The sequence below is a fragment of the Balaenoptera musculus genome, chromosome 13, assembly GCF_009873245.2.
Source record: "Balaenoptera musculus isolate JJ_BM4_2016_0621 chromosome 13, mBalMus1.pri.v3, whole genome shotgun sequence".
Classification (NCBI taxonomy): Eukaryota; Metazoa; Chordata; class Mammalia; order Artiodactyla; family Balaenopteridae; genus Balaenoptera; species Balaenoptera musculus.
In genome coordinates this window covers 48,109,503-48,129,413 of record NC_045797.1, presented here as the reverse complement: position 1 = coordinate 48,129,413, position 19,911 = coordinate 48,109,503, and the positions used below count along the sequence as shown (strand labels likewise).

At 37.5% G+C, this 19,911-nt stretch overlaps 1 protein-coding gene across 21 annotated transcripts in view; it reads right to left on the bottom strand.

Moving 5' to 3' along the window:
• NRXN1 (neurexin 1) overlaps window positions 1-19,911 on the bottom strand; it is a 1,116,259-nt gene that overhangs the window by 659,449 nt on the left and 436,899 nt on the right. For all 21 annotated transcript variants that reach the window (XM_036873338.1, XM_036873339.1, XM_036873343.1 and 18 more), the window contains one exon: window positions 19,836-19,911. This exon is cut by the window's right edge and continues 86 nt beyond it. In XM_036873338.1, the coding sequence (XP_036729233.1) occupies window positions 19,836-19,911 (76 nt within the window). The remainder of the gene's footprint in view (window positions 1-19,835) is intronic.

Genomic DNA, 19,911 nt, shown 5'->3' with positions numbered 1-19,911 from the left:
CTATACTATTTAAAATGCTTCTGTTTTGGGGAGCATCCCCTCTTTGTGCTTCTAGGTTGATATACGCCGTTTTAAATTGTCAAAATAACCCTTTGTTATCCTCTCTCATTATACAAAAAACTCACATACAAAGAGGTTGCACAATTCATCAATAATGCTGGACCCAGGATTGGAGTGCAGATTTGTCTAACTCTAGATCCTTAACTCTCTCCACTCTTCCACTGTGCCTGAACTGGAATGCTGTGTAGTTCACAATTTCATTGCAACTACTAGAAGAAATGGCTTGGCCAGGTCAAACTTACAAAGAGAAAGATTTGTATCTGGGAAAACAGATGGTGAACTTTGCCGGTTCTCCCTGGGAGGAGGGACCCATCTGCCCATCTGGTTCAGAAGCCTTTAGGGGCCCCACCCTACACAGGACGTTGCAGTAGGGATTCCCCTAGTCTGTCTGGAAGAAGGGTCCTGTTGGCTTGCTCCTCAGGTCTTTAAGAGGCCTATGGAAAAAAATTCCTAGGACTTGATTCTAAATAAGCAAAGTCAGATGGTGGAGCCTCTCTTGCGAGGGTCATGGTTCTGTCCTAGGCTTGATCTGGGTCTTTGTCCTAGTTGCCTCAAATGAGAATATCCTCTAGCCACATCACAATCCCTTAAAACTCTGACTGATGTGTCAGCGTGCTTGGTGTCTCTGATACGCTGTAGCAGCCCAAGTATCTACTTTCAATCATCTACCTCTTCCTCCCCAGCCATAAGGCCCCCTGTCAAGCTGTCCCCTTCTGTGGTCTTACCTGTCATTAGGTTCCTGCCCTAGACTCTGGGGTACATCCCTTCCCTTCCCTTCTGACCTCTTCCCTGTCTTCTCTCCCTGCCCTTATTTCTTAACATAGGTACTTCTCAGGTGCAGGTGGTTCCATTCTCTTCCTGCCTCTCTTCTAGTTACCTTCTCCGATGGGCATGTACGTTCCCAAATCTTCTATACCTCCTCTGTGTGAATGGCTCCTAATCTTTCTCTTAAGCATCTGTCCTGCATTCCATAGCAGCAGAGGAATCTCTCTACAGGTTTTTTAGGCACAAAATAGATTTTCTCGTTCGTTGCCAGCAGCCAGCACACACTGGGAATGCTGCTCAGTGTTGAGTACATGTTTTTTAGAATAAAAAAATGAATGAGTCTCCTCCTGTCTCCCCTCATTACTTTTCTCAATGAGCATGTCCATTTCCAAAGCTTCAATACCTCCTCCATGTCAATTTGTTGAACAAATAAATGAATGAGTTTAAAACAAAACTTATTTTTTCCACCTTTATTCAACTCTCTCCCTGCTGTTGCCCTAAAACAGGTTTTAGAATCAGACTGAATTATTTTGAAACTTTGTTCAATGTACTAAATAGGATCAAGCCTCAGACAAATTACTTAGCTTTCCTGAGCCATCTCCTTAGGGGGAAAAGAAAAATCACAGAGAATAATGATCACCCTACTTGTTTATTATGAAGATTAAATAATATGTGTAAAATATCTCAGTGCCAGCCATATTCATGCTTATCAGCTCTAATCCTTAATTCTCCTAAAGGTTCATTAAGTATCTCATTTAAACCTCACAAATACCTCATGAGATACTTTTATAGCTCTACTTTATAAATGAGGTGATGAGGAAACAGAGGGACAGACTGTGACTTACTTGCACAAGGTCAGACCAAAACCAAGTCCTAGGCAGTACTCCTCTAAGGCCCATACAAGAAACCACCTTACTCTTAGATTACAAGGTCACTAAGAGTTCGGATTCAGACCTTACAAAAATTGATAAATCAAATGGCTCCAAATAAAATGAGCCTTTAGAAGGTGATCACTAAACACTGAAGAAATAAACAAATATGTTTACCTTTTGAAATCTGACCTCCCAGTTTGATGGTAAGCTATTTCGGGGGAAAGTTTGTGAGTACTCCCACAATGCTAAGTGCAAAATACCAAAAAAAAAAAAAAAAAAAAAAAAACTTGACTTAAAAATTATGGTGTAATAAAGCAAATATACTTGGTGATGCTTTTCCAAAAACATGAGGGGTTGGGTGTTGCAGGAAAGAGGAATTTTAAGATAAGGAGAAATGAGAAAGAGAAGTAATTCAGAGCAAATATGCTTCAGTGAAAGTTGTATGAGTCAACATCCCAGAAACCAAGTCACAATTTCTTCATCAGAGGAGGGAATACATGATTGAGAAATTTGTTGTGCTAATTGGGGTTGAGGCAGTTGCGCTTGATGAAAAGGAAATCATCAGAAATGGTTTGATGTTTTCTATAAGAAGTTAGAAAATGCATTTTAATTCCAGTTGTGGATAGAAATTTAATGCATTTTAAACAGGGTGGAAAGGGTGAATAATTGTTTTGTCAGTTGGTAGAGTGGATTTTAGTCATCTCAATAACTATAAACCTAATTGAAGGAGAGCAGAAAGGCATTTCAGAAATTGGGGGATGCAAAATCAAATGTAGGAAAGCAGATTGACTGCTTATATGAGAAATTAATATTGCAAATTGCCTAGACAGAGTTTTAGATTAAATGAGGAACAAAAATAATAATTAGAAGAGAGGTACCTGACTCCAAAAGCAAGAAGAAAGAACTGCTTAAATACAGCAGGTTGTTGAAAAGCTTAAAAAAAAAAAATCCTGAAGTGAACTATTTTTTTTTCTGAAAATGATAAGAACACACATAATTGCTTAATTAGAATTCTATTACTTAATTACAGTTACATCCTTGCAGTGATAGATATGGTATAACCTGTAGAGTTTGGTTATGATAGGAGACTAAAAATAAGGGGGAGTGTGGAATTTCTAAGTGAAAATACTAGGATTTGCTTTCTGTGGCAAGGGATAGTAATAAATGTGAAAGACATGTTTTATGGGCCCTGCAAAAGCTCACAACTCTACTTAGAAGTAAAGTTTCTAGAGGAATAACTGAACTGTGACCTTTTTCCAACAGCTCATGATAAACTTTTCTGTTAGATGATGACAGACAAGAAACTCAAGGTTAATTTGAGAGATGCTTGTGGAATCATATGATCATTAAAGTTCTGGTAAGAATAAAAGAAGAAAAAAATGTTATGAAAGATTGTGACATTTAAGAAACTGGCAATGGGAAAATGCCTTTTCCCATTCTAAGTTTATCTGTAAATGAAAATTAGGGGAAAGAAGTACTGAGTAATGTTGCGCTTGCTTCTACCAACATAGTTATTATTTTGGTAAACTGAAGATTGTATTGGGTGTATCAAGGATACCCAACTTATTAGAGACATCTCTGCAAATAATAGTAATAACAATTTGGGGAAAGTCACTTAATCTAACTATGCCTTAGTTTCCTCACTTGTGTCATTAGGTTTTGTTTTTTTTTTTCTAACCACTATGATATATGCTGCTATATTTTCTTCTGATGTTAACACTTGATGTTTATAGGATAACATGACTACCTAAGAAGGAAGTTATAGGTAAATTAAATCAGGGTGTTGCAAGGATCCAATATGCTTAGGCATTTGAGAATTTAGCTCTTGGATCTGTCCTTCAAATGGTGTGATATTAGGTTGACACACGTGCTATATACATGGGTTTTAGGATGCTACTGGAACAACAGATATTCTGATGAATGGGGTCAGATATAGTATGTCAAAAGCTTGAGTTTACTCAAGTGATTATGAGATTAACTCTCAGAAATCATGACCTTGACTTCTGCAATGCAATCAAGAAGGTCCAAAATGGTCATTTGGAAAGTGCTTAAGAAATAGTAAGAGTGGAGAGAAGAGTCTGAAATTTGAAATTAAGCCACAAGCTTAAGAAAAATTTTTTTTCATGATAATTTTACTGTGCATTAACACCTGCTTTAAGTAGACTTTCATAAGTTTATATAGAGTTGACCTGGAGGATCTAAAAACCACTTCAGTTTAGTTACAGTCTGCCAGGTCTGCCATGCACATTATAGATTAGAGTGTATTTAAATACCATGAAAATGTACTGTTGCATAAGATAAGCTTAGCTCCTTCTTTGCTCCGAGGCAATTTTATCTCATTGATTAGTCAGACACAAGCCAGGTGTTATCAAACAGAACTATGACATCTTAGATACCTGCAGTGCTCACTGGTTCCAGGAAGTTAGGAAGGAATCAATAATAAGATGGAAGCTGGTAGAAGAAGCTATAATGTGAAAGAGTCTGGAGCAAGAATCATAAGACCTATTTCTCTACCCAGCTCTACTAATGGTTAACAGAGAGGCCAAAACATGCCTCTTCAGTTCTCCCTTCATTTTGAAGAGGATGAAGTGATACCATCTTTTCTTTTTCTTTAAAATTGTATAGCCTTATGGAAAAGGCTGGGAACGTGAACAGCTACAGTTTAATGGACTCCAATGTATTTCATCCAGATTTGGGAAATTCATCAACTAGGTGGCACAGAAAATACAGACAACCACACATGCACTATATTGGATATGGGATCTCAGGACCAAAAAATAAAATTAAATTAAAAAATAACATCTCAGGATTATGGACGGGAAAGTGGGAGTAAACATTGTCCCCAACCTCTTCCTCAGATACGGTTTTGGTGTCCTGGAAAATTCCATGGAAAGCTAGATTAAATCATGTCTCTTAATTTTTCTTTTCTTTAAAGCCCCATAGAGATCCCCTGTATTTAAATTGTAATTATGTTTGTGTTTAAAGATCTCGCCACCATTCAGAATTTTCTTCTTTGAATCATCATGTACCTTCTTATAGTTGCTCTTATATTTGAATTTTGTATATGTTATTTTTCCCACTAACAAAGAGGATTATCAAAAATAAGTTCTCCCTCTCCCTCTCTCAATCTCTTTCTCCTTCCTTCCTTCTTTCCTTCCCTCCTAATAAAATTATTGGAGGTTCAGATACACTCTGTATTCTTAACAGAATGAAAGGGAACATGGATTCCGGCAAAGAGGGAAGCAGACTATAATAACCCTGGAGCAGGAGAAAGCACTTTTTGAACCTCGTCCATCTCTTCTGCTGACACTTTCACCTCCTCCCACACTTACTCACTGCTTAGCATGTGTGATCATAGTACCAACTGCAGAGAGAGTTCCTCTCTGATTTCTCTTCTTTAATGCATTTCAGCCCTAGAGCCGGGAGGGAGAGATTGGTATGAGTATTTTTCCTTCCAAAGAACCGAAGACATACTTGGCCTCTGGTTTCTCCCTGCTCCAGGTTAAAAATTTCCAGGCTAGAACTTTCCTCGGAGCCAATCCCTAAAAATATCATTCTTAAAATAATATCATTCTACTCACTGGCAGAGATCACTCACCTGTTCACAAGCACCATCCCTCTCCTAGACTCAAATTGTTATTTTAAAATAAACTACAAGGCAATGACATGCAGAACCCATCCACCTACCTTTGCTAGAAATCAAGGAGGTATATAGCAGTGGAAGCATATCTCGTGTTTTGAATTTTTTAAAACACTGAGTGTTTTCATCATATGCCCTATTACTGGACTGTGGGACTGGCTATGGGTTTAGAGCGATGAAGCTTGTTTGATTGAAAACCATAAAACTTAATGAGAATGCTGGCCTCCCAGCATCAAAGCAGGTGGTTGCCTCAGAAAGACTTCAAGGGCCTGGGCAGAGAAAGGCTCTTAAATTTGTGCTGCTTCTTGATAATCTGATTCTGGAGGCTTTGCCAAACTTTCCTTAAGGGCAAGGTGAGAAGAAAGAAAGAAAAAATAATAAACTAAGCAGGAAGATAGGAATCTCTTTCAACCCACATTTTGTCTTAGATTTTGGGAGCATTTTGTTTGTTGTTTTGTTCTGTTTTTGATCAGGGAGGTGGAAAAAAATCTTATCTTTTCTTATCTTTTGAGGATAATGAAGGTCACTCAGAGTGATATGTTAGAACCTTTTTGGCTAGAGGACTTTTGAGAATAGGACTTTCAGATAGCTTTGTAAAAAATGCTTATGTGTTTGCAACCACTACCATAGGAAGGGTTTACCTCAGGACTTAAACATTGTAGGAAAGGACCTTAAAGTACATAAAACTTAATCCCCTCACTTGACAGATGAAAAACCTGGTGCTCAGAGAGGTTAAGTAAAATGCATTGGGTTACACTTCACACGTGCTGGCCAACTTTCAGAGTTGTGCAGTCCAAACAATCAAAAAGTGCATCCTGGGAAGCCCATTTTCTTACTTCCTTCATGCTTCCCACTGCTCTTGTTCCCCATTCCTTTGAGCTCTGATCTGAAGAAAAAGATCTGGTTTGATTGCTTTGTTTTGGTTGAAATATATAGATTTGTCTTGTCTTGGTATTTTTTATTCTTTCTTCCCCAAAACTCATCAAGTCACCTTGATTCTACCTTTGAGGTCCCTCTGGATTGTTTGTTATTCCCCATTCTTCCCTTGCTAGATCAACCCTTAACATCTCTCCCTTGGTCTGTTTCAGTTTTCTCCTTTTTAAACTGGAGGCTTAGGGTCTTTTGATCCTTCATGTTAAATCCTGGCCCTATCACAGACCTTTCTAGAAGTATCCATAGCACCCTATAACAAATAGCAGTCTTTGTTAAAGTCCTTATATCATTTGCATTGGTATTACCTTAAATTTTTGTTAAAAATTCAGGTCCACTGCTAAATCAGAAGCTATGGGGAGAGGGATCTGCAGTTTAATAAACTCTCAGATGATTTTTTAATACACAAAACTTTCAACCATTGGGGCAGTCATATCCTGTCATCATTTTATCCATTTTCAACATCATTTCCTCCAATTTTTATCCAGCATCAGTGTTCACCTCCCTTCTGTACATCCTTTCCCTAGTCACACTGACTGACCCTAGACATTCCCCCAAGCATGGTTGTGTATTCTTTTACAACCGTGCCCTTTCTCCAACTTTTCCTCTGTCTCAAACTTTGTAGCTCACATCCTATTCACTTGGAGATATATTATTTTCCTTTCAATGCTAAGCTCAAATAGTATCTCCTTGGGAAACTCTGTTTTTTTACATTTCTTGACCCCCCCTCCCTACACTGTGTTGCCCTAGAATGCAGCACAAAACTTTGCTGTAGAACTTATCTCACTTAAGTGTAATTATAATAAATCTACTCAAGGGTTATAGAGCACCAACTATGCCTCAGGTTCTAGCACTAAAGAAATAGTCACAATCCCTGCTAGCAAAAAAGTCTCCCCTAGCTTTTCTCAACCAAAGTCCTCATCTGAACCACAGAACATAGAAAATCAGTTGAGTAACTATTTTCTCAGTTCTCCCAATGATGATACATAACTAGCACTATTACATACAATGGATGTCTTAGGGCATGAGGGCTTAATCTTCCTGAGAAACCCTAGTTGATCAAACACTGATACAATTATAGTAGTTAATACCGTGATAGAGATAAGCCCAAGGTGAGGTGGAAAAGCAGAATCAGGTGACCTAATTACCTATGTGTTTGTTTCATCTGTACCATGTCTTATTCTTTTTCTATCCTCACTTGGCATCTTGCACAGGCTCATTTCATGGAGGTCATTTGATACATTTTGTTGTTGAATTAAAAGCACTGAAATTCATTCTGGTTATGGTTATGTGTCTTCAGAATCCAGCCAAGGCAATGAAAATCATCCATATTTGTAAATCCAGCATCTAATCAGTGCTAGAGACACAGCTAGCACTCAGTGAGGGCTTGGTGAATAAATGTACAAATTTCGAAGGATTGTTACTCAAGAATCATAAGTACTACAGTACTTAAAGAAAAACTAATATGAATGTAAAAAACCTTTCCTATTACTTAAACTACACTTCTGGATATTCCATTTCAAATTTAATTGCTTCCTGCGTTATGTGTATTTTCAAGACAGAAAGAAAGAGTTGCATTAAAAGTGCAAGTAAAGTTGTATGAAGTGGAAAAAGGCAGCATTTCCCTGCTTGGGGGATTAAAGTAAGTGGTGGTATTTTCAGTGTAATTCTAATCTAATAAAGCCAAAGAAATTTAGTTTGAATATATTTTCAAGAACAAATAGCCTCTAATTACAAATTGCGTTTAGAGGAAGATAGTGAGGAAAGATATAAAGTGCCATAAAAATCTGGTGTCCTAAAGAAATTTTGAGGGGGTCTGTTGTACTTCCCTCTCTCTCTGCAGCCACTTCACTTCAGACAAAGTTATCTTTTTATAAGTATCACATAAGCACACACTTCACACTCTTCCTGGGATTAATGGTTTTCCCATTTACGTCACTTAAAGGCATCTCTGTTCATTGAATCACCAAGAAAATTTCAGGCTGAGTGGCTTCAGTTTAGAGAGGTGTCATACTTCTTAGCTGCCTCTAGGGGCTCTTATTAAAATTCATGTTGCAGAAGGAGCATTTCCCTAAATGGTTCCTTAATGCCTCAAATCCCCAACTGTCTAATTTATATCCAAGGAAGAGTTTACTTCCTTTAGGGCATGACCCATTATGTTACAAAGTTGTTAAAAAGTAAATAAATACACATAAATCTGTTTAAGTTAGCAAATTGTGGTAAGGTAAAATAATCCTGAATAAACCATGGCATGAAAAAATGTGAAGAGTATATATGGAAAATTCAGCATAAGAATATTACCCTGCAAAAATAATAATTAACCCAAGTAAACCTGCACACAGTGATTTTCAGCACTTTTGCAAGTGAACAAATTTTGCTATGAAAGCACTACTCAAAATCAAATAGAGGTTAGGAGACCTAGTTTAAGATTGTTATTAAAACACAGAGGCATTTTACTTTAATGGTCATGGGCTTAGTTCCAACCCTTTCGTTAGCAAAAGCTTATTGCTTGGATAGTAAGTACAACTCATCCCAAGACTGTATTTGCCTCTAAATTTAGACTGTTGGGGGACTGGCTCAGTGTGGATCCTGGTGATTTATTTGCCCTCAGTGTAATTGGATGCGAAGATCCTGATGTCCATCTTCCGAAAAAGGCTGAGCCCACGCAGGGGCTGGGGGAGGACTGAGCCTGGGAGGGTTTTCCCAGGGTCTTGGCACTTTGAGGTGCTGAGGTTCTGGCTGTAAGCCTCAGGGTCACTACTGAGCTACTAAATTATACACTGTTTTATATTTTAATATGTCTAAAATACAGATCTGAGTTGCAGTTGAGGTGCATTCTAGCCTAGGTTAATTGGCAGTGTTTAATGCCAGTCATGTCATAATTGTACATCTTACGGTCAATGATGTCAACAAAACATGGTGGCTGACGAGCTCTGGCTCAGTGATTTTCACACTTTAATTTGCATATGAAATCACCCGGGGATCTTATTAAAATATAAATTCTGATTTAGTAGATCTGGGAAGGATCATGAGGTTTTTCATCTAACAAGCTCCCAGGTGATATTGATGCCGCTGCTTCACAGGCCACGCCTTGAATAGTAAATCCCTAAATGGGCTAAGAATTGCTTCCTTTTAAACTACCTAAAACCTACAGCTTTAAGTCGCATGCCACTGTTTACAAATTGTTCTATATAAACACTATGTAATTTTATATCAATGTGTTGATTAATCCATGATAAATCAAATAATTATTAAATAATAGCAAAAGGTAATGTTAAGGATTGATTTCAATCGTTGGTGATCATACCTTTCAGTCTGGCGACCTCATAGAAGAAAATGTTAACAAAAAGGTCAATTTACTCTTTCAAACAAGCACTTAAGTCTTACATATGAGACTCTGCTTTGTCTACAGGTGGTGAGTGCAGGGAAGGAATACAGTGACTGAGTTTGAAAAATAATGTTATGTGAAATCTGATGATGATGATAAAATCCTTAAAAAGTAAAAACAAAAAACTATTTGCATTTGAACTATAAAAATTAAGTGACTATTCCCAGTTATTAAAAAGATATCAGTGTTTTTCGAAAAATGCTGAGTTTCTCAGTCGTCTTTACTAATTTTTGATACATTGGAAGGTGGCTATTATAATTCAGGTGAACGAAAGAGGAATGCACACTGGCTAGAGTCAATAAACAGAGGTTTTCTCTGGATTCTTCTACATATGAGTGATGTGGCCTTGATGATGTTATAAATAACTTGTGGCCTCCAAGTCAGTTCAATTTCCTCACAAAGCTGTTAGGACAGTTAAGTGAAATAACTTTTAAAATGAGATAATATGTGCAAAATCTCATAGACTCGTCTGCAACCTGGACAGTCCTCATACTTCACAGGGTCCAGTGCAAAATAAAAATGAAGGGCTCCTTGTTCAAAAGTTATTAAGAATTTCAAGATGGCAAGAGGAAGATATTAAACCAAGAGCAGGGTCCTTCTGCGTGTGAGGGCCCTGTGTGACTACACAGGTTACATGTCTGTGAAATATATATGTATAGGCCACATTCCTATCTGCAGTGTATTTGTAGTTAACACACACCATTTATTGAAATATTACAGTATAACAGGTACTATGCTGAGTGCTTCAATTACATAGTTTCACTTAATCCTTTAGAGTGAAGGAAAAATGAAGCAAAAAATCATTAAATTACTTATCTCAGGTCACACAACTACTAAGTCTACGGAGCCAGGATTTGAACCCAGGTCTGTCTGATTCAAAAGCAATTTGTCTTAACTAATTTAATGGAATACCAATCTATCACTGGTTACCGTCATCACATTTGATTCAAATTTAGAAACTTAAGTTCAGAAAAATATATATGTTTGATGGACAATTCATTTATCATGACCTGGATTAGATAACCTATGTCAACCTAATTATCATATCCTGGTACTTCACATAGTAGATAGTCATATCATACATGTGGACCTAAACTGAACACTCAGAGTCACCAATTTCTCTGTGTGCAGAATATTTACTCAACAAAGATAAAAATCTCATTTTCCTATTATTTAAAATCACATGCTTCTGAATGATAACAGAATTATTTTCATTTTAAAGTAATTAATTTGTTTTAAATGTGTTTCAATAGTGATAATTCTCCTGAAAAAAAGGCCAATTGTGGTGTACAGGAATAATTTTCTTCCAAAAACAGCACTTGATCCAAAGAACTAAGATGAGAGTATATCGTCTCATAATAGAAATTAACATGAAGACCAAAATATTCACTTTGTTTTGGATAGATATCAGATTTTTAAAATATGGCTCAAACTCAGTAAAGTACAAGCTTGCATTTCTATGGAGCTTTTCTTCTTCTTTGTAATGTGTTTTCGAATCCTTCATATCATTTTATCTTTCCTATTCTTTTCAAATTCTGAGAGCAGAACTAATTCATTGTGCTTTAATCCCATGTAATATCATGCCCATTATAGAGCTGAGCAAAGAGAGACAGAGAGGATAACTCAGATTACTTTGTCACCTTCTCTTTGAAGGTATTATAGATTTCCTCTGGCAGAATTAATGACAGCTTCTGCTGTATTTTTAGAGCAATTTTCAATAACTCATTTAAAGAACCTGTATTTTAATTTTCTGTTTCTTTGTCAGGCTCTCCTTCCAGATTCCTAGGTGTGTTATTTATCTGTGTGTCCCCAGTGTCTAGTACAGAGTCTAGCACATAGTAGGTATTGATTAATGTTGACTCATTGAATGCACACATGCCTAAGTGAATGGAACAATTTAAACAGGGTACTCTAGTGGGTGCTGAAATTAAGAGGAACTGTTAAGTCTTAGACATTATTCATTACTGCTTTCTGCTGGGCTAGAAAATGTCATATTCTATAATATGCATCAATTCCTTAAAATGTCATTGAACCCCCTACCAAACCATGTTATGCTAGCTTGATATCTGAAAGCACTACAATGCATTATGTCAACTGCTGATATAGTTCCAGGCTATGGGGCATCTGCCGAATATGATGGGAAATAAAAATCTGTGGGTCCCCTGGAAGGGAGGTTGCTATGTTCAAAAAGCTGAATTCCAGACAAGAACTCACCAGATATTTTGGAGACTAAAGACCTGAGTTCCACTTCCTTGGGGACCTGAGCAGATGGGACTTCCTGAACCCAATCTCGAAGAGGAGTGGCTATGGCAAAATGCCTGGCTTCTGCCCTAATTGCTTATTTCCCTTGTCCCCAGGGCTACAAGGCACAGAAGGAAACTTACTCTTAGCAATCTATGAAGCCAATACTTTATAGAAATCTAGCAAGTACTTCCAAATGTGTTTTTTTGTGTATCCCTGTTCATACGGTTGGCTACAGAGCACAGAAATTTATGACAAGCATTATTATCTTATTTACACCCTTAGAGGAGGAAGGGATGCAGACTTACAGAGCAGAGAGGCAGTTCACAGAGGTGACATCCCAGTACGAGTCAGAACAGTAGGAGAAAAATCCCCACTGGAAGCTCACGTGTAACTGGGCATCCACGAAATATTTCCTGTTCTTTCCCCTCCCACTTAGACACCCCCTTCTGCAACATCCTAGTAATCTAGGCTGCATTTTTGTGTTCTCTTTCTCCTCAAGGTTCCTGTAAAGTTCATTTCATTTAATTATACCTTAATAAAAATATTGAGAACAAGGAAATAGAAGCAAGATTGTATTATGAGTAAAGGAAGCAACATAGAATAGCTGTTAAAGGCAAGAGTTCTGTGGTCAGATTAGTTAAGATTCATATCTTGGGGATTCCCTGGTGGCGCAGTGGTTGAGAGTCTGCCTGCCGATGCAGGGGACGCGGGTTCGAGCCCTGGTCTGGGAAGATCCCACATGCCGCGGGGCGGCTGGGCCCGTGGGCCAGAACTACTGAGCCTGCACGTCTGGAGCCTGTGCTCCGCAACGGAGAGGCCGCGACGGTGAGAGGCCCGCGCACCGCGATGAGGAGTGGCCCCCACTCGCTGCAACTGGAGAAAGCCCTCGCACAGAGGCGAAGACCCAACACAGCCAAAAATAAATAAATAAATAATAAGTTTATCTGAAAAGATTCAGATCTTGGCTCTGCTACTTAGTGCTTGTTTTCTCCTAGTCAGTTACCTAACTTCTGTCTGCATGTCATTTGTCAAATAGGGATACTGCTAGTATGTAACTTGTGATATGCTCAGAGAGTTACTTTTGAACATACAAAGCACTGGAAAACAATGACAGTGCACCCCTCTAGGCAATTTAATAATAAAAGCAAAACCTAAGATAAAATGCCATTAAGTCCACCACACACACGCAAAAAAATGGTGTTTTTCTTCCATGATTACCTTGCTGCTATGTTTGAAATACTGAATATCTAATTATTTCACAAAGTTTCATTAATTTATTTTTTAGGAGTAAATTGTTATGTTTGCTGTGCTGCTGCTGACTGTGCCCTAGGTACAATGGGGTAACTCACTGGGTGTTGTAGAAATTACATGAGACATAGGAAATGCTTAATATGTTCTTATCACTATTCTGGAATATACCAACTCTTCTTACCCTTTTATAATAGCTCTGACTTTTAGCATCCCTTTGTATAATGCCTTGTATAATCCTAGCCACAATTAGGTACCACCGAGTTTATATCACTAGAGTATGTTTAGATGAGCTCATTCAGGCAATGTGCTCAAACTAGGAAAAGTACTCAACTTAGGTAATTACTATTATCTCACAGGGGTTCTTGAAAAGACATCCTTAAAAAGGAAAGGGGGATTTCTGACTTAAAAGAAGCCATGGTCTGCTGTCTTGAAAATGAAAGGAGGCAAGGGTAATTGACCTCTGTTTGAATTTTAGTGGCAACAATTTATTACAGCAGAAGAGTTGAAACACATTTCAGTATTTCCAAGATCTGAAAGACATCAGGCAGGGCTTATAATAAATCAGGTTAATGGTACATAAGAATTTGTCAAATTCTTTGACATTCCCACAAACTCCATCTTGCTTTCTCATTACAGTTTTAAAAGCAAACTGCCATCTTCTGTGGTTTTTTCTTTCAGGTGGAGAAACTTATTTTCTTTCTAGACTAGAATTTTTGCCCAACACTGTAAGTCAATTTGCCTCCTCTTCATCTAGGCTAAACTAAGCTCTCTTACAAGTCACTAAACCAAGACCCTACCTCTAGGAAGGCAGCCCAGAGCCAATGTGTGAGTCCTTGTGTTACAGGAATTACTTTGTATTTTTGTACAGTCTATTATTTAGTCGGGGGGGCATTAGTAACATCTATCTTAGAATGGTTAGTTAAGTTGAGGACATTTTGCCAAACATAATTAAGGTAGAATTTATTTTGCTTAGTTATGTAATAATATGGTGAGTAAAAATATGTGGATATGTATGGAAAATGGCTAGGAGGAAGTGAGATGGGAATGCAAACAGCAATTCTCTTTCCAAAAGAATGAATGAGACATGTGGAAAGGTTAACATAAATGTATTGGAAAATGCTACTTATCAATATAGACTGTGACAATGTAATAAGACAGGAAAGGCAGAAACTATCTACAGGTATCAGGGACCCCAACAAGGAAGAGTCTGGAGGAAATGAAAACCTGGGAGAAACGTGTTTAATCATGACTTTGGAACCCCCATGAGGACGTTCTCCCAGATAAAGAAGTCCTCCCTCTTCCTGAGTTGCATGATTATCAGTGAAGATCTCCTTACCCTCCAAAGTTTCCTTGAGGTTAAATTTTTCCAACAGGTCACAAAGCCTTTTATTTAAAAATTGGAAAAATAACTTAAAATGCAAATTCTTCCATGGATTTTTATTCTTACATGTAAAGAACTCTACTCTGAGTAGTGAGGGAAATAAGACAGAACAGAAGGACACCTGAGAACCCACATTTGACGAGCTGGTTCTACCATACAAGGGGATCAATTGAGAAGCCTTCACAATCTTCTAAAGTTCTCTGTTGTCCACAAGAAGTAAGACAGGAATTAAGAGGTATCTGGGCAAAGGAAATATTGCACCTTTTTCCTGGTGCTGATACTGGTACATTGTGTGAATTATGGCGATGCCACTGCAAATGGCAGAGAGGACCATGCTGATTACATGCAGGTATCAACTATTGTTTCACAGTGGGTGAAAATGCTCACATAAGAGGATATTTTCTGAACCTCATCCACTTCATAGCTTCTTCCAGATTTTTAGTGCTAAAAGTTTCTCAATGTAATTAAAGCCTGCGCTGATCTAATTAGGTTGATGAAATTTTCAGTAGGGATTTAATTCCCCCTAGCATTTCACTTATTTATTTATTTTTCTAGAATCCTTCCTTAGGCTCATCCCACGCAACTTTTAGTGGCAGCATTCTAAATTTCCTCACCCAGGCAGTGTCTCTACTCGCACAGCTGACAGTAAAACTCCAGCAAGTACACATGGCTACAAACAAACTTCCAATAAAGCAGTCTAGGTTGTTTTATCCAATACAATCCTTTCCTCCCCCTTCAGTTTCATTTCCCTACTAACAAACTATGTTGAATAATGTTCACTCTGCAAGAGGGAGATAGATGTTTCAAAGCATTTTGGAGGCACAAAGAGGCTAAGAAATGCATAATAGCCCAAGGAGATTCTGAGGCAAGATTAATGAGGGAGCAGCATGACCCTTCCTTGTAAGTCATTAACTGCAGAAGCCCTCATGGTCAAAATATTGGGATAGAAGCACGTATGAGTGAGTTTGCCACCTATCTTTGAATGTTAAAAAACAAACAAAAACCTTTAATGAGCACCTTAGGAATCAACTGTAATACTTTTAGAGCAAAAAAAAAAAAAAAAAAAAAAAATGCTTTCCAAGTTGTTTAAGGTGAATGGGCAGGGCAGTAGGTGTCCTCAAATAGACTCCAAACATCTCCCTTAGACGCCATGATTTAACTTTCTACAGCATCTTCTAATTCCCTCTCCTGTTGTAGCAATCACTCAAAAAACTGCTTGCTGGAAAAGTTAAATTTGTTTTTAAATGATCTTCTTAAGCAACATATATTTCAGGTTTTATTCAGTGGTATAAAAAATGCAAAGAATATAAACAAATGCTTCTGCCCAAGCATGATTAGTATTGCTTTTGTAAAAATCAAATTTAAAAAGCATATTTTCAAAGATCTATTATCCTCTAGGAATTTCATAGATGTGGGCTATATATAATGGTAATTTATTATTTACAATTTTTCCTGTAACTTTTCCCAAATTTATACCCTTGAAAGTCATTTTCAGTAACCTCAAACATTTCTCCAAAGTCTTTTTGATTTATTTATGATGAAAATATAAATACTTTTTAAAAAACTACTTTGATCCCCTTATTATAAATTCTTGGCCATTCAAAGCTCCCTCTCGGTTTGAACAAAGTAATATATGAAGTTCAGGTTAGGCTTTGCCAAATTCTGTTGAAATAATTTTACTTTATTTTGAAATTTGTTAATCACTAAAAAAAAAATTTCTTAATGAGGGTTGGTTGCTCTCCATGCAAGCCAAGTCTTATTTCAAATAAGCATTATCAAATGTCATGTAGGGAGAGCCCTAACTGCTAATTGCTTCTAATAAACACTAGATTATGGGTTGTTTCATTATGTGGAGTAATTTTTTTTTTTTACTTTAATCTTTAAAGAATGAAGATGTTGAGTTAGTGAGAGTGGTAGGCCATCTCTAGTTTTGTATCTTGAGTGCCACTGTTTATAATGAAACAGAGCCAGTTATTCAAGTATTATATTTTATCTGACAATATTCTGTGTTTTAACCCTGTTACCCCTTCAATGCTCTTCGGTGGGACAGACAACCTCTAGGTCTGTTTCCCCATTTCCAAAATAAGGAGGTTGGACTTGAAGAATGACTTCCAGGATTCTTCCTATTTTAACACTCCGAAATTTCTTCTAAGCTTCAGACATAGTGTTATGAGTGTTTCCCCCAGGACTGGTTATCCTAAGGGGGATCACATACTAGACTGAAAATAAAAATGTTATGAGCCATAGATGAAATCATAATTAAGATTTTATACAACATGCCTGAGGGCAGAAAGCCTGAGATAAGAGTTAAGGAAGGCTCACATGGGCGTAAGAGGGATGTGGTGAGAATGAACATGGGTATGTTTCTCTCTTTTCAGCAACTCTACAGAGCTCACCCATCTGAAATAAGGTGATTTGATTCAAAATCTATGATACTTTGTCACAATTTCATTTCCATAGTAGGAAGAGCAGGGCATTCTAAACAGATAGTAACTCAGACTTGGATGGAAACTATGAACCATCCAAAACCTCTCCAAGTAAAGTGTGTTTTGATTTATAGGCTGATTGTGCCCGTATCCTTCTACTCTAGTGTGTCAGGAGGAAATAAAGTATAAGAGATTATACATCAGTAAAACACTGGCAAGACTTGCTCCAGACACATACCCCAGGCTGTGGAAGAGAGAGATGTAGGAAGTGCCCTATCGGTAAGATGAGTGATATCTATCCCAAACCTACAGAGACAATAACTTTAGTGAATCCTCATTGCTTGGACTCAGTAGCTGCCAATTAAATGGAAAATCACCTGACTTGGTTTTTATGGTTGAAAGACCAATTAAAAAGATAAGTATAAAATACATAAGCAACAAGGGTATAGCACAGGGAATTATAGCCGTTATTTTGTAATAACCAATAATGGAGTATAATCTGCAAAAATACTGAATCACTATGCTGTACTTAAAACTAATATAAAATTGTGAATCAACTATACTTTAATTTTAAAAAAGAAATGAGTTCTAAAGTGTCTCAACTGCTCATTAACACTTAAAGATATTAATCTGAAGTACAGTTCAATCTGAAACCGTAAATTGGGATTAAGGCAATCCACTGAAGATTCACACACACAGAAAGTTGCCTCACCCAAACTGAACTCAGAAGACAATGAGGCTCAGCTGAACTTGGGTGATCACTGCAGAAACTCTCATGTTTTTACAGGATACCCAAAAGGGCTCTTTAGCTAGATTCCAGTTTCTGCTCGAAATCCTTGGATTCCCTTTCCTTTTTCCAGTCCACAGCAAGACTAACTTTCTGTAGATAAAGCAGGGCCAAGGGGCTGACCGTAGGTTGGTCTGTTCATAGTGAAAGTGAGGAAATGGTGTGGATGATTGGGGGTGTGATTCTGCCCCCACCCCAATTCCTATCACCAGAAAGGGTTTCAGGCATCATATTGTGAAATCTAACTATGTTTTCACCATGCTTCTCCCCAACCTGAAACATGTCCTCCATCCCTGGCTCATAATTACCCTTCAGGACACTCACATCCTGACCCTTCTGTGTATCTTCCTTGTCTACTAGACCCCCACTCATTCACTCTCTTTTGTACTCAAATGGGCATAACTGTACCACACAGAAATGTCTAGTATACATTTCTAAAAGTTGTTTCTGTTTGTAACAGAATTGAGGGTTTACACAATCTTCTAACAAACATTCTGTTAGGACACTGTGTATTATGGTGGCTAAGAGCACACAAGTCTCTGAATTCAGACTGCCATGATCATGCTCTAGGCTTGCAGACTTGTTAGCCGTGAGACCTTGCTCAAGAAACTTACCTCTCCAAACCTCAGTTTCCTTGTCTGAAAAATGCAGATAATTACTTCATACGTTGTGGAGATTCCTGCAAAGCTCTTAGTATTGCATTAGGCACAAAATAAGAGCTCAGAAAATGCCTACTGTTATAACAATGATAATAATTATTAGGATTTTATAATGCTCACAGAGCTTAGCACAGTCCTGGGTCATGTTATGTATCTGTAAAAAGTAAAAGTTATTCTCTGGGAGGCAATCAATCCCTTCCACCACAAAGCATAGTTAGATTCAGCCTTTCAGAACTGCATCTCCTTGTATTTGTTAAAACTATAGCGTTTTCGAATCCTTCTTAGGACTCTTCCACATACATTCACATACTGGGCAATGCAACATCCAGTATATTTACATAAATGGAAAACAGGTAAGGATAGTTCGAGCACTGATTGTTTTTCACTGATGCTTACTTGAACCGAGTTTATATGATTACAATATTTTCTTTAAAATAAACCAAATCAAAAAAGAAGGGATATATGTATATGTATAACTGATTCACTTTGCTGTATGGTAGAAACTGACACAACATTGTAAAGCAACTATACTCCAATAAATAAATAAATAAATAAACCAAAGTACATCACTGCTTACCAACACCACCTATAGCTAATCATTAATAAATTCAAAGTTATTAAATTTTATATTTTAGAGGTCTGTACCATTAAACTACAGCCATATAATGCAAGAGGAACTTCTGGTTCTAGCAGCCAAGAGAAACTGGGTTGTGCCTGAATGAAAACAGGCAGCTGTTATGGAAAAATATTCATACAAGTTGAAATCCAAAGATCTTCCTGATCTTTTTCTTCCCATACCCCAACAAGTTCCGATCCTATCAAAAGTTACAACCAACAATGACAGCTGAGAATGAGGGATGAAATTCTTGGTATCTTTTAGCCTGATAGTTTCACTCAGGTAAATATCAAGAGAGCTCATTGGATCACAAATGAAACATCTTTACTTCCTTCAGAACATATTTAAAATCTAGGAACAAAATTATTTCATCATATAGATTCATCTTGTTTTTGTTGCATTTGGTGTCTCATAGCCTATTTTTTTTCTTCTTCTTTCCTGTAATGGTCAAATAAGTCACCGCTGTATATATAACACCTAAGGCATTTAAGTAGAAATGAGCAAGGTGTTTGGCTTAACTCTAGACCCAATATTTCTTTGTGTTTGACTTTCTTTTATACCTAATATACAACTGCCCCTGCAAATCTTAATTGTGAATTACTTACAGACTGTAAAGAAGAGGAACTTAATTCCTTGATAATGTTCTATGAGTTGCCCCCATCCCCCAAATCCTATATAAACAGCAGTGGAATATTGAATTTAAGGTTGTGCCCTTTGACACCACAAACTCTGGGTCTTCAGCAAAGGTGCTTTCAGTCTGGATCTGAAATGATGAAGTCATGAATTAGGAATGATTCTGGTGACAGTGATATTTACCTCTTTGAGACAGCCCATAAAGTTGTTACTGACTGGTGACCCAGGAAGGTCTGCTGTGCTGGGACTGCCTCCAACA